Source organism: Salvelinus sp. IW2-2015, linkage group LG33 (assembly GCF_002910315.2).
Source record: "Salvelinus sp. IW2-2015 linkage group LG33, ASM291031v2, whole genome shotgun sequence".
NCBI lineage: Eukaryota > Metazoa > Chordata > Actinopteri > Salmoniformes > Salmonidae > Salvelinus > Salvelinus sp. IW2-2015.
This window is the reverse complement of record NC_036872.1, coordinates 15,611,164-15,626,734: the sequence shown is the minus strand read 5'-3', so window position 1 is coordinate 15,626,734 and position 15,571 is coordinate 15,611,164. Positions and strand designations below refer to the sequence as shown.

Here is a 15,571-nt window from a genome sequence, read left to right as displayed (position 1 = left end):
TCCTTGTCTCAGACGCAGTGGCTGTTGGGTAATCAGGGGGGAAAAGGCAGTAAATGAGGCCCCCGGCTGCAACACCAGACCAGCCTGGAAGGACGGCTATGCCGCACTATCAGAACCCAATGTCTTTATCTTACCTTGACATTGAGCCTAATGACACCTCAGTTAGGGCGTGTTCAGCCTATCACAGCAGTGGCCATGGGGAGGGGAGGTCAGTGTCCTCAATAGTGGCCTACAGTGGGTTAGCCCTCCATAGCTATCCACTCTAGGCCTGTTAATCCTCCAAATATGTCAATTCTGGGCCTACAGTATGTTAGCCTTTCAATAGCTGTCAACTCTTGGCCTGTTAATCCTCCATATATATTTTTAATGTAATTAAACCTTTATTTAACTAGGCAAGTCAGTTAAGAACAAATTCTTATTTACAATGACAGCCTAGGAACAGTGAGTTAACTGCTTTGTTCAGGGGCAGAACAACAGATGTTTACCTTGTCAGCTCGGGGATTCGATCTAGCAACCTTTCGTTACTAGTCCAACGCTCTAACACTAGGCTACCTGCCACCCCCCTATATGTCATCTCTGGGCCTACAGTATGTTAGCCTTTCAATAGCTGTCCACTCTGGGCCTACAAGTATGTTAGCCTTTCAATAGCTGTCCACTCTGGGCCAATAGTATGTTAGCTTTCAATAGCTGTCCACTCTGGGCCTACAGTATGTTAGCCTTTCAATAGCTGTCCACTCTGGGCCTATAGTATGTTAGCATTTCAATAGCTGTCCACTCAGGGCCTACAGTATGTTAGCCTTCAATAGCTGTCCACTCTGGGCCAATAGTATGTTAGCCTTTCAATAGCTGTCCACTCTGGGCCTACAGTATGTTAGCCTTTCAATAGCTGCCCTCTGGGCCTACAGTATGTTAGCCTTTCAATAGCTGTCCACTCTGGGCCTACAGTATGTTAGCCTTTCAATAGCTGTCCACTCTGGGTCTCCTGCCATTTTCTTTCTCATTCCCATCTGCCATGCGTGTTCTCTGTCTGCCTGATCAGTCCAGGTGACTGGATGTCTACCAGTATAGGTTATCCAGTAAATAAATATGATTTTTAAGGTGTACGTGTGTGGTCACAGTGGCTTGTACGTGGAGACGACACTGCTTCACCCACTAAACATTTTGTTTTTACAGACAACTTATGTGACTTTCCCACTTGACCTTTAGCCTAATAATTGGGTTAACCTGAAGGCAATATAATCTCTCACACCCAGCCCCCACACCCAAACCAATTTAGTATTGTTATCTTCCTGCACTCTGTTCTGCTACTATTGTTACAACTTGAACCATTTTGATTTTTGTATTCTAGTTCAGATGTTAATCCATGGTTGTTCCAATTTGAGAATAACCTATACAAGAAGCACTGATTTGCAATGTTCTCTCTTGTCTGTGGGGAGGGGGTGTGGAAGGGTATATTGAGTGTAGTCATGCAGTCAGATACTGTAAAAGCCCATTCTTTTTTGCCTTCAGGGGGTGGGAAGCACCATCACAGTATCACAGGTATGTCATGACTTCTCCTGATCCACTGTTGTTGTTTTCATTCTTTGTATATTTTCTTGGTTTCTGTATGTGCACCTTCACAGTCTACCACTGCACAAAGCTCCCCTCCCTCACACAAATGGACTGATATCCTGGCATAAAAAAAATGTATCCGATGCTATTTTAATGTAGGCGTACCATGCTTACAGTTTTACTGTAGGTTTGGCACCAAGCAAGTTCCACTGTGATACATAGAACGTGTTATTTTGCTGTTGAATCTCACACATCAGCGTGTGAGCAAATCATATGCAAAGACTAGGGATCATACAACATTTCCATTTGTATTTTCAGCTCACTTTTAATCATTTTTTATGATTGTTAAATACCATTTCAAGATAACACCCATGTCACCACACTGTGTCTGTTTTGATGTCTCATGTCATATCATTTCACTTTTTTGTTATTTCTATAACACAAATAATTTGTTTTCTATACTGTATGCATTTTCTGTTAGTTGTAGATCATTTGTTAGTTATGTCCTTCTTGGTTTTAAAACATGCAGCGTGTGTCTAATGTTCTGCTTTCTACCTGTGTGCTTCATGTTAGTTGAAGGAGTGGACATTGACCCTCACAAGTGGAACGATTCTTTGTTCTGAGTGCTTCACTAAACAGGACACTGTAGGAGTTCCCAGGAGGACAAATCAGTCTATGCAGAAATAAGAGGTCTTTTACAAATTCACTTGAACTCATCTCAAGCCCCATTAGCAGGGTTCTCCTTGACAAGCCTAGGCCACTGCAGACACTCCTGCTGACTACTTTTGAGTTAGACTACGCCAAGTCCTCTTTGAGTTTGTCATCCTAAAATACTCAAGCATAAGCCTGGTGAAGTCAGGAAAGTTACTCCAGAGAATGAGTGTTTGGGTATTTCCAAATAACCTCAAATTGAATGGTGAACTTCAATGACTGTAGTAGAACTATGTGAATCAATAAGCATTAAATATCAGCCTGAAGGTTATCACAGATGTCTAGGTGGAATGTACTGCTTTGATTTATGGATTGATTAAGTAGGTTTGGGTGGACATTATACAATGCCTATATTCTTCTCTGACTAGAAGGAACGGAGTGTGAGTTTCATTGCATGAACATCATTTTGAAAAAAAAGTAACCTAACTTAGATCTGTAAAACATGTGCACCAACACTTACAAGCATGAATTGGACTTCTCATCCAATAAAAGGCATGGATGACTTATTTACTGGTGAAGTAAACAGCATATCCTCGGATTATACCATCCGAGGCCAAATGTGCTTGTTTGTAGCGACCATCAGTGACGCGAAAGGAGCTAATGGTGTTGTTTAAAAGTTGACCTCACTTCATGAGGCAATGGCCCTCTAAATGCAGGATGCAGTCGTATTATTTCACTCTGTCAGTTTGCATGTGTGACACTGGGCTCCTAAATGAAAGCATGTGATTGGACGGCAGTGGTTTGTGTCTTGGTTTATGGATGTGTCTGGGGCCATAATTGATATCTTCTCCAGACAGTGCTGCTGTGAGGGGTCACTCTGCTCCCAGGGCACGAACAGGGACAGGCAGCCCTCCATACGGACAAACGAGAGAGCTCAGAACACATGGCCGACTCAGCACCGCAATCTGTGGTTGCCCAGTTCAGAGCCCACACTCTTCAATTGAGCGACACTTATCAATATTTCAGGTCGTTATAAATTTAGGCGAGGGCGCGAGGGATGCCTTGGGTTAATGTGTTAAGTATTAATGTTCTCTGTTCTATTATTGATAATATTAGTAGCAGCACGGCCACTGAAACCACCTTTGTCTGTATAATTAAGACCCAAGTGTGAGGCTTCATTAAGGAGTTCTCTAAGAAGTCCTTATAAATCCAGTTGTATTGAGATCTGGGAAAGATCATCTATTCTCTTTCGATGACAAGAGCCGTGTATTGACCCGGAATGGGACAGAAATGTTAGTGGATTATTAACTACTGTTACATGCCCTCTCTAGTGGGTCGCTGAGAACAAACCCGGTGTCATGTTCTTGCGAGGAGTCTGCATGGCCATTATACAATCGCTCCCTTTGATGCAGCTGCTGAGGTCAGGTAATTCAGTCTTTCAACCTGGCTCCCACTAACATAGGGAAGTCAATTGAATGCACGGTCTGCCACAAGATAAAAGGGAATTAGTTCTGTGGATTGGGTTTTGGTCCTTACCTTACAGTGCCTGCATTTACACAATGTTTAGCGCAACCTGTGAATCACCAAAGCCAGAGTTCAGTGGGCAGGAGAAAAATGTGTGTAGACCAGAGGAAGTGGCCCCTTAGTACCCAGGCTAGGTGATGCTAACACTGCTGAGGCTGTGCAATCTAACAACACCAAACAGTGGTTAAATACAGTCATAACAGCTTGTCCTGAATAATAGAATAATACTGACCAGGTCATCACAAACTGATATACTGATATATTAAATACCATTTCACCATTATACATCCTGTCAAAGCAATTCTGTTTTTGATGAATTGATTGCAATACTTTTCTATTTCAAGCATTCATGTAACACTGTTGAATACCAGATAGTGAATTATTATCAAGAATCAGAAGCAAATATCTCTGACAGAACTACTGTTTCTATAGCATAACCAAAACCAGTGATAGTCACAATGATGATCATTACCGGTATAAAAATGTTCAAAGGCCTCTCATATATTGCTAATCCAAGCTCAGTGTCATAATCATTGTGTTTATTATGCACTATAATGCCATGTAGATGGGCTGCATGAAGTGTCTGGCTGTGGTGGGCTAGGTAGTTTTCATTATGTTGTGGCCCTTGTGTTAACACAACGCTGCTGATAAGTGACTTTTTTATGATGCGCTGTGAGGCCCATAGATGCCATTGAAGCAGACGGGTATACGGCATCAGCCTTGGTCCACCATGTGTTTTCATAAAGGATGGATTAAAGGCAGCTCCAGCCATTACCCAGAAGCACACACAGACAGGCAGCTCAGTTTGGCCTTTACTATTAGATGAAACAGGCCAGAGGCTTTAGAGAGATGGCTGGATGCTTGTTTTTACCTATGCTTTGTTTTTTCTCTCTTAAATGTTAGCCCAAGTACTATACCGCAGAATCATCACTGTTATTATATGCATTTATTTTAATTAACTGTAATAATGATAATTGTATACTTAATTTAGTTCTGCATTTACTAAAATATAACAATGTCATTGCATTTGCCTTAAAGTGATTTCTCAAAGCAGGGTAATGTGTTTTTGTTTCCTGTTAAATATATACAGTAATATCCCAGTAATGATACCACTCAGAGAGAGGTTTTCTATGGTCTGCAATGCTGTTGAGGATCTGGCTCAAAGGGTGAGACTGCCTGCATCCTGTCTGCCCTTAAAAACCACTGTAAGCAGGTTAAGTAAAAAGGATGATGGCTAGGGCTTTCATTGCATCCAATTAAACCTTGCTTGTTAGTTTAACCTCTAGGTAAACCCATCAAACAATTGATGTCAAGGAAACCATGCCAACAGTGGCTTCGCCTGAATGGTCATTAATTTTAATTGCCTAGATATTAAAGATTTAGAAGCACAGAGACATGCAGGATAGAAACGATCTGATGTCATGCAAATCCAGTCAGTTTGCGCTTGCTGCAGTATTGGCGGGCTGCTGGAGATATTAAAATGTAAGCGCAGGGGTGGAAATTAAATAAAGCTTCATTAGGGGCAGATGCTCTTTGGCTGGTCCGGCAGCAGGCTGTAGGAGCTGAGAGGGGAGCCATAGCACGGCGACAGGCCACTCTAATTTATAGGACTATTAAAACACAAACCTAATCTCATTATTATTCCACTATTATTGCAGAGCCAGCATTCACACACTGGTTTTTACCCCATGCAAAGAAAATGTCAATCTTTCTTTCTACTATGAGAGACAGTTTTATTTCTATCACCGTGCGGTAATACTGAAGTAGTAGTCATAGTGATATAATATAAATATTGAAATGTAGAAATGTAAATATAGAAACTGCACTTTAGAAATATAGATGCTGAACCCTATACAGTTTTTAATGTTAGCATTTACTAGTATTGTTAAAGTGAGGTTTCAGGTTTCAATTTGAAGAGACACAGCAGACATTGTCCTGAGATTGTATTTCATATGGATGCAACAGTTCCTCATAAACCCCTTGACTTATTCCACATTTTGTTGTGTTACAGCCTGAATTCATAACTATGTCTCACCCATCTACAACATAATACCGCATAATGACAAAGTGAAAACATGTTTTTAGAAATGTTTGCTCATTTACTGAAAATGAAATACAGACATACTGTATCTCATTTACATAAGTATTAACACCCCTGAGTCAATACATGTTAGAATCACCTTTGGCAGCGCTTACAGCTGTGAGTCTTTCTGAGTAAGTCTAAGAGCTTTGCACACCTGGATTGTACAATATTTGCTCATTATTATTTCTTCAAGCTCTGTCAAGTTGGTTGTTGATAATTACTAGACAGACATTTTCAAGTCTTGACATAGATTTTCAAGCCGATTTAAATAAAAACTGTAACTAGGCCACTCAGAAACATTCAATGTCATCTTGATAAGCAACTCCAGTGTATATTTGGCTTTGTGTTTTAGGTTATTGCCCTGCTGAAAGGTGAATTGGTCTCCCAGTGTCAGTTGGAAAGCAGACTGAACCATGTTTTCCTCTAAGACTTTGCCTGTGCTTAGCTCCATTCCATTTATTTTTATCCTAAGAAACTCCCTAGTCTTTGCCGATGACAAACATATCCATAACATGATGCAGCCACCACCATGCTTGAAAATATGGAGTGGTACTCAGTGATGTGTTGTGWTGGATTTGCCCCAAACATAATGCTTTGCATTCAGGACATACATTGAATTTCTTTGCCACATTTTTTGCAGTTTTACTTTAGTGCCTTATTGCAAACAGGATGCATGTTTTAGAATAGTTTTTATTCGGTAAAGGCTTCCTTCTTTTCACTCTGTCATTTAGGTTAGTATTGTGGAGTAACTACAATTGTTGTTGATCCATCCTCAGTTTTTTCCTATCACAGCCATTGAACTCTGTAACTGTTTTAAAGTCACCATTGACCTCCTGGTGAAATCCCCGAGTGGTTTCCTTCCTCTCCGGCAACTGAGTTAGGAAAGTTTGACGCACCATCCAAAGTGTAATTAATAACTTAACCATGCTCAAAGGGATATTCAAAGTCAGATTTTTGCGAGGTATTGGAAAACCTCCCTGGTCTTTGTGGTTAAATGTGTGTTTAAAATTCACTGCTCGACTGAGGGACCTTACAAATAATGGTATGTGTGTTGTACAGAGATGAGGTAGTTGTTCAAAAATCATGTTAACCACTATTATTGCTACTAATTATGTGACTTGTTAAGCACATTTTTACACCTGAACTTGAGGCTTGCCATAACAAATGTCTTGAGTCAATAAGTATTCAACCTATTTCATCTTTTCATTTTTTCTTAATTTGCAAACATTTCTGAAAACATAATACCACTTTGACATTATGGGGGATTGTGTGTAGGCCAGTGACACAATCTCAATTTAATCAATTTAAAATTCAGGCTGTAACACAACAAAATGTGGGAAAAGTCAAGGGGTGTAAATAGTTTGTGAAGGCACTTTAGGTCTCACTGTTACTCTTTGACCTCACCATAGCGCCACAATGCCTGTGTCCTGTGTTATGCAGCCCGGCTGACAGAATGTGCAGTGGCCAGCCATGGGTTTGATGCTCTGCACTGGTGTAGTACACAATATCCTTCATTAATATTAAACTGTGTATCTGTTAAAAACACAAGCAAGTTCTACTACCAAGGCAGAAGCAAACAAGTCTATACATTTCTTTGAGTGTAATGGCGGAACTTGTTTCCTTAGCAATAGGCCTGGCAATGTAATACAGTCAGGAGAACTTTTCAGTTTGTGTTGTGGGAGACGAGCAACCCCTGGTGTGTTGGTTTTGTCAAGAGACAAACAGAGAGCATGTCATGCTCACTTTTATGAAAACGCACAAGTGATTCCTGATTATTGCTTAATTAGCCTGCATACCCAGTGGACATTACTGCAGGGGCTGGGAATTGGGTACTTGATGGACCCAAACGTCTTGAAACAATCACACTGCTCAGTGCACAGTGCCTTGGCTGCTTGACGTCTGACACCTCGGCTCTCCCTCTGCTCTCTCCCCCAGGTATCCAACTGGTTCGGCAACAAGAGAATCCGGTACAAGAAGAACATAGGCAAGTTCCAGGAAGAAGCTAACCTGTACGCTGCTAAGACTGCAGTAACAGCAGCGCATGCAGTGGCCGCCGCAGTGCAGAACAGCCAGACCAACTCCCCTACCACACCCAACTCCGGTAGGCACCCCTGTGCAGGCCCTAACTCTGCCATCCACCCCCAGCCCTCAGCCCCCAGCCCCCCATGCYTMACCCCCASTCACRCACCATTCACACAGGCAGGAGTGACAGGCACTGCTCCCAGCCTKGGGATCACAGAGTCTCCTGTCTTTGAKACAGTCGATGCCAAATAAGACAAGCAAACTCATGCATAAAGAGTGCRTTCTTGGTTTGTGAACCGAGAACAGATGTATWTCTRRCAAAAAGACAATTCAAAATGATGTCACTGAGGTTTTGTTTTCCCTTGACTTTTCCTCAAACCCCCCTCTAATTTGTCAAACTGTAGCTCCACTGTATGGTAGTGCATTTTATTCTAAGAGAGATTGAAAATAATAGCTGGGAGCAGTTAGAGTAGACTGTATAGGTTACACCAATGTGAAATAACAACAGCAATGCAAACAATTGTTAATGAATAATGGGACTCACAAATTACAGTACAAAGACATCCAACACAATGTATAGTACAGGAGAATGACTGTGATTTTGGACTTGGCTGACCTGACAARGGGATGTGATCTGGTAAGCGATAGCTATTTGAAGTGGTCCCCTTTTTCTTGCACCCAGGATTCCAGATGAAAGATGAAGAATTTCAGCTGGACTCTGCAGAGAGCAAAAACACTCTTTTAACCAACATGTTTACTGGTACTGCTCTTTTCATAAGCTTCTTACTGTCCTTGTCATTGGTATATGATATTTCCCCACTAACAGTAGATAAGGATTAAGGGATGTGGAACAAATTGGGAGCTTAAAGCCACCAGCCACATATTGAATCTCTGTTTGTGTCATGTGATTTTTATTCAGTTTGTTTTGCCTCCTTTTTGGGGAAAATCTGTATAGCCTCTCAGAGTTCTGACATGAGCATAATCCTCTCCTCTATCTTGTATTTCCTTGCTTTCCGTCCTTTCCTTTTGTAGTTGCTTACTTTCTGGGAATCTAGTAACTGAGTGTAGTAGTGGGCGTTGTGTTCCTATGTACAGTAGATTGTATCTGCGTTTGTGTCTCTGTGCGCTTGTGTGTGTTAAGTTAGTGTGTACTCTTCCCTCGTAGCCCTCTATATAGTTATTCAGCTACTTACATCTTCCCTTTCCAGGTTCTTCAGGTTCTTTTAACCTCCCAAACTCTGGGGACATGTTCTTGAGCATGCAGTCTCTGAATGGGGATTCTTACCAAGGGGCACAAGTCGGAGTCAATGTGCAGTCACAGGTAGGAGCCAAAAACAGGGACAGGTCCTGTGTGCAAATGCACAGAGCCGTCCCAGTTTTGCCTGTGTGCTGAGCCATCCACAGTGCAGTCTGAAGTACAGTAACTAAGATATGCTGCYCACATTGGGCCAGCTCAAATTCCCACAGTCAGGTCTCCACTGCAAAAGTGAGCCACACTGTGAGCTCCATTTTCTTTTTTACTGACTCTAATTYGCTTTGGATGGAATATTCTGGCCTACCTAAAAATATCCCACCCCATTGCTATCAACAATTATTTATAAAAGCCTCCAGAAAATGGATTTATTTCATCTCTGTAACAGACTCGATTGAAGTTTCCATTTTGTGAATGCATTTGGCTTTGACTTGAGCTCTTGGGTTGGTGTTGGGTTTTATGGTCCCCTACATTCCTCTCTTGTATCCTTTCCTGTCTTTGTCTCATTTTGGTTGTGTTGCATATTGTTGTTGTCATCCATTATGTTATTTCTTCAGGTTCAGAGACACATAGAGGAGCATAATCATACGCATGTCAGATGAACCCCTTAGAACTAGAGACTTATGGCTTTACCACTTTAAAGAACATATGAATCATGTCCGTACAATACAACTGTATTGTCCATATGTTACAGCCAACATGTCCTCGTCATTATGTCCATTCGGATATATTCCTCCCCTCTATTTGTTTGTGCATATGGTTTTGTTTACAAAACACATTGTTGTATGTTTGAATACTTTATGTGTATAGTGTGGCCGTGCTTTTCCCAATGGTATGTCTCAATGTTAGAATTTAGACATTTTCCGCAATAACTTTCCACATAGCCATAGGTAGAGTAGACATTTAGATGACAGTGGATATACTCTACATACATTGGATAATGCAAACACCCACCATAATGTGTTGTCTGTGTCTCATAGTCCCTTTCCACATGGAGTAAGTCCTGTATGTTTTGAAATGTGGCATTGAGCATGTGTGTTCATGTAAACCCCCATGCCACAGTGAGTTGACAGCCATGCCCACCCTCTCTCTCCCCACAGGTGGATACCCTGCGCCATGTTATCAGTCAGACGGCAGGATACAGTGAAGCTCTGGGGGGGAACACTATGTACAGCCCAAATGGCTTGAATGTAAGTGATCTCGGTTTCCTCTTCCTGTAGGTACCATTCTGGAGACAGTGGTTATTTTTCATTACCTTGAGCAGACCTTGTCCAAACTGRATCCATTCTACTGTAAACATTATACACATAATGGTAGTAGTCTTAGCTCAGATAAAGAACACCCCGCATTGCTGCCAACTGTCTGATAAAAGTGCCATCTTAGGCAAATTAATTGCACTAATTGATTTTATTTCTTGACCCGTTATACATTTACTTTTCTTAGAAAAAAGTTTTGAATGTTACTTAAAAGGTTTAATGGAAATCTAGGATGTCAGGAGAATAGATAGTAGCAGCTGGGAGCCAGGGAAGTGAGAAATTCCATTCAGCACTGCCACAGCAAGTGATTGAGCTTCTTAAAGGATAGAGCAAACATGACACTGGAGATTAGAGATTGTAGAAAAGTTGGCACATTTTCATTGCAGGAGGATAAAACCAGAGTTTAATAAAACACACCTAGATCATAGTGCAGGTAGAATAAAAATACATTTGATTTAAAATCCCCCCGTTTTTGATTTTATAAACATCTTGTAATACCTTATKYGACTGAAAACAAAATGACATAAGTAGGCTTTTCGTTGTATTCTATGTTTAGTTTAGCTGTTTTGAAATGCTTCAGAGACTTTGCCATATCCTTATCACCATGATAAAATATGAACGTGAGATCGCCTGCAGCCTTTTCCAGACGTGAATCCCATCTTCGTTGATGAGGGCTGATATGGTGCTTTTTTGTAACACAGTGCATAATCTGAAGCCATCAGAGTAAAGATGAATTTGTTTGATGAGAAAGGATAGAGGCAGAGGGAGAGAGAGAAATGGTTACTGACATATTTCCCTTTGCAATATCAGAGAGAAACTATTACCATTTGTTGTCTTCATGTTGCCATGGTTGGGACAGTAGTGATGTGAAGGCTTGGTTATTTTAAGCTTCCCAACATGACAGCTATTGTTATTGAGAGGCATTTTAATATCATGAGCTAATATGTAAATTTTGCTAGAGTCATATAAAAGTTATACATTTTCAGTATTGCAAAGAGGTGAACCTAATACTTTCGACATTGCCAACCTTTGTCAATGAACCGCTTAGATGTTTTATTTTCCATACTTGACTATCACTTGACATTCACAAAGTGGGATACATATTTGGAAGTATATTATCTTTTTGGGGGGGGGGTACCATGTAAGCAAGCACACACACGATAACACAGGCCGTCGTTAGTGTTCTCTGAAAGCGTTTGGTGTCGTTTTGGTTTTGTTGAACACCTTTTAGCCCGCAGACCTTTAGAAGAAGTGTCAACCTCTAGCAGGCTCAACTGAAGTGTTTCTCACTCTCTCACTTTCCTTCACTGTTTAGGCCAGAGCTCAATTAATCACCACACAAACATACTCTGAAATACAACATTACTGACAAGTCAACACATCCAAATAATAGCACGTGAAAAGAGGAGAAACATCCAGGCAACAACAAAAACATGCTTTGGATAATTCATTTAAAGAGATGGAGAGGCCTTCTCATACAGCAATACTCTTATTTCAATGCAGTACCGACATTGTGACAAAGCAGACCAGATGAAGCTATTTATTGACCTATTCCAGGCGATCTAAATCATCAAAATACTAATTCCACCAATGAACCACGAGTGCYAGAGCCCCCAATGTACAGTAATGCAGATGGATTGTTTTGATAATGAAGTGCATCATAGATTAATTACCATACGCTAACCTTTTGTTTTGTTGATGGTGACGAAGGGGATCCAGCAAAGGCTAGTCCCTGCCGCGAGCCAAGCGGAGTCAGGCTGGCTCAGACTGGCTCTCTGGGAAAGGCCCTGCCCCGTCACTTCCACTCAGCATTCCCCACCTCACCCACCCCCAGCCTTCCTTCTTCCTGACTGACATAAGAATATGTAGCGACAAGCTGTCTGCCACTGCTGAAATCTGATTAGACATTGATTTCAGGGATCGCGCCCATTGGCTGAGGCATAAGGCACATTTGTTTCTAGGAGTCTTATGGCTGATGCTAGTATAATGCAGAGAATGGCCATTGGCTTTCCAGTTGTAGTGCATACTACTGTATATCAAAGGAGATACCTCTTTTTATTTATTAATTAGTAAATGAGCATATGTACACAAACATACTCTACACAATAAGAATGACTCTTTTACCTGTATTTTGGTTATCTGTATTACTAAATATATTTTATTGTACAGAGTCATCTTATTCTCCCTCACATGAAAACATTTAATAACTGGTCTTGATTACAAATATAGGTTCCTTACGAAGCATTATGTTGTTAACATGGACTTCTTTCATTTGTAGTATTTCATTTTGATCCCTTCTCTTCTGCTTCTTTCCTAGGCTAATGGGGGATGGCACGATGCAATGACTCCATCTTCTGTAATCTCCCCGACAGAAGGACCTGGAAGTGTGCACTCTGATACCTCGAATTGATCTGTTATCGATGCATCTGATCCCCAAGCTGTAGAGCGGGAACTTTCACTGACTGACCAACCAGAGAGGATAAACAAAACTTTTTTTCAGAACTAATTGTCTGCTACATCTACCAGAGTCCTCAACCCCCCTCACAATGATGTTCTACAATATGGACACCTGATGTTTTCTTGGTAGTTCAGTGAAGTCTTCGCTCAAACTCCATCAGTCTCATGATTATATTTCACCATTTCTCTATTTTATGTCTGTCATTTGAAGGGGTAAGCACATACATGTACCAATCAAACAAGGCCCAGATGTTTATTGCGCAACATTCATTTCAATTGACAATTGATTTAAGAAGTGATGTTCCCCAAGCTGAATTTATTCCTAAGTGGATGGCATTTGGTGTTGTCATATGCATTCTAAAATGTTTTGGTTTTAAAATGCAATATATATATTTTTCATATCATTTGTGTTTTGTTTTAGATCAGCTAATTCCCTTGGTATCTTACCTACTGTATATTGACTAACAAAGTAGCAGTTCCATCACTGAACGCAAGGAGTGCAGCAAATAAGAAATGCTATTGTTGTAAACTCACTGGCAGCTTGGARGAGTTGCTTTCAATATTAGTTTTGCCTTACAACCACCAGGTTGACATGCAGTCCTTTCRTTGACAAGACTAATGGGATAACACTGTATTTTGGGACAAAATCTTCAAGCATAGRAAATGACAACTTTATATAGGTTAACATTCTGTGTGAGGTGAAAGTCATGTGATATTCAAATATGTTATTTTGGGCTATTGGTTGAAATAGTCATGGGTCTAACAGTAAATCCAACCAGTTATAGCACTTCCTTTTGGCATGTGACAAGATACCAGTCACACAAAATATGTTGTATATAATATAGCTTAAGAGTATTTATACATCCCACCAATCAATACRCAGCTTTATTACCTCATTCAAACTCATAGAAACCAATAGATTTTCAACATTTCTATAGCTTAGAGTGCTCACTTACTACCTCTAAACAATATCACCACCATAGTTTTTGTCTTTTTATTTAACATTTTTATTTAGTGGTTTTGATTACATCTTGTAATAAACTCTTTGTTTTTGTTCATGTAATCTAATGTATATTTTAATCTTAAGAAAATAATGTTGCTTTATTGCAACTTCAAAAAGACAAAAACAAGAAAATGTATGATGTTAACAATAATATTAATACTAAGAATAATGAGAGAAAAAAAGTCATTTTTAAAAATAAGAGGGAGAGGTGCAAAATTGTTAATTGGTGGATTTTGAGGGAGGGGCTRGGAGAATGTTGGTCATAAATTAACACCAAACAGTAAAACTGTTGTAAATACTGAAGAACATTTTGAATGTTGCTCATCTTGTTACTAATTCACACAAAAAATCATTATAAAAACTGTAATACATAGAGGTTTCAGTTTTCAGAACTGTACATTTCAAGCTCTGTTTGACAGGGTTCAAACTTTCTTTCTCTTTTTTGTATTGTATGTGATTCTGAAACTGATAAAGTCATGGAAAATGATTTGTGGCAGTGATTCTAACGTATTAAAAATGTTTAGTGTTTCTTTCTAACCCGACTACACCCTGGACTGAAAAGTCTTCCTTGTGGTAGTTCTGTGTAATTTCAAACATGAATAAACGTTTTGCTTTAAAAATTGAAATTTCTGTTCTTATTATTAATTTGTACATTACCACTAACAATCTTTCGCCACATATATATATATATATATATAATATAATTTACATTTATTTGACTTTGACATTCAGTCATGATCAGAATGCATAACAGAAACTAGTAAAGCCAAAAGTAATAGCGTATCTATATATGGCTCATAAGACCCCTACAGTCATTGCATAAAGTATGACCAATCTAGGTAATTGATACTGTTGTGGCATGCTAAATATCAAACTATCAACCCTTAAAGAAAGCATGGTTTATCCACAGGGCCAGACAAGGCTATAAGACTTCAGGGCCYATTTCAGGCATTTGCTTTTATATAAATAAGAGGAACAGCTTGCAAGATGCCATTACATGGGCTCCCAAGTGGTGCGGTGGTCTAAGGCACCTCATCTCAGTGCTAGAGGTGTCACTACAGACCCTGGTTCGATTCCAGGCTGTATCACATCYGGCCGTGATTGGGAGTCCAATAGGGCGGCACACAATTGTCCCAGCGTCGTCCGGGTTAGGGTTTAAAATTCTTATTGTAAGTAAGAATTTGTTCTTAACTGACTTGCCTACAAAAATGACGTGCTAGACTGTCATCTGACGAGATTATATTAATAGTTATATTTGTTGCCTGAGTCCTCTGACAAACGCAACTAAATTAATTGGGATGTTTGCAGATTTGTAATTAATCCAAATCCTGGATTATCCTAAACAGACAACATGTAAAAACCATTGGACAGTGAAGTAAGCTTCTCATGGATGTCTGCATGGAAATGCATCTAGATGCGAAGAGCTGAGTATTRAAGAGCCTGCCAATTATGAAGATTAGAGTGAAGATGAGGAAATATGTCTAATTGAAAAAATAAATTGATCAGAGACAGAACTCAGTGTACAAAATATAATTACCCAATGTGACTTTCCAATAGGAACTTGTCTCAAAAGACTGCTACAAACTATCATGCCTCTCCTGTTTCATAGCACTGTTTAAGTGGTCTTTGCTCTCATTTGAAACTGTGGCTGGAAGGTGAAGACTTAATTGAACCTGGTTTGGAGGTTATTGCGAAGGTGACATGCTTGGTGCAATTAACTGAAATGTCAGGCTGTTCTAATTCCAGTTATTCTGTCTGTCTGTGGTAGAAAG

The 15,571-nt window shown here is 40.0% G+C and overlaps 1 protein-coding gene across 11 annotated transcripts in view; it reads left to right on the top strand.

Annotated features, from left to right (window-relative positions):
* LOC111957780 (pre-B-cell leukemia transcription factor 3) overlaps positions 1-14,425 on the top strand; it is a 77,557-nt gene extending 63,132 nt beyond the window's left edge. For 3 of the 11 annotated variants that reach the window (XM_070437114.1, XM_070437113.1, XM_023978776.3), the window contains 6 exons: positions 1,510-1,539; positions 7,745-7,910; positions 8,514-8,591; positions 9,040-9,152; positions 10,184-10,273; positions 12,657-14,425. In XM_070437114.1, the coding sequence (XP_070293215.1) occupies positions 1,510-1,539; positions 7,745-7,910; positions 8,514-8,591; positions 9,040-9,152; positions 10,184-10,273; positions 12,657-12,749 (570 nt within the window). In that variant the 3' untranslated portion in view covers positions 12,750-14,425. The remainder of the gene's footprint in view (positions 1-1,509; positions 1,540-7,744; positions 7,911-8,513; positions 8,592-9,039; positions 9,153-10,183; positions 10,274-12,656) is intronic. The other 8 variants (XM_023978779.3, XM_070437115.1, XM_023978784.3 and 5 more) reach the window with 6 other exon arrangements.
* Positions 14,426-15,571: the final 1,146 nt, after the last annotated feature.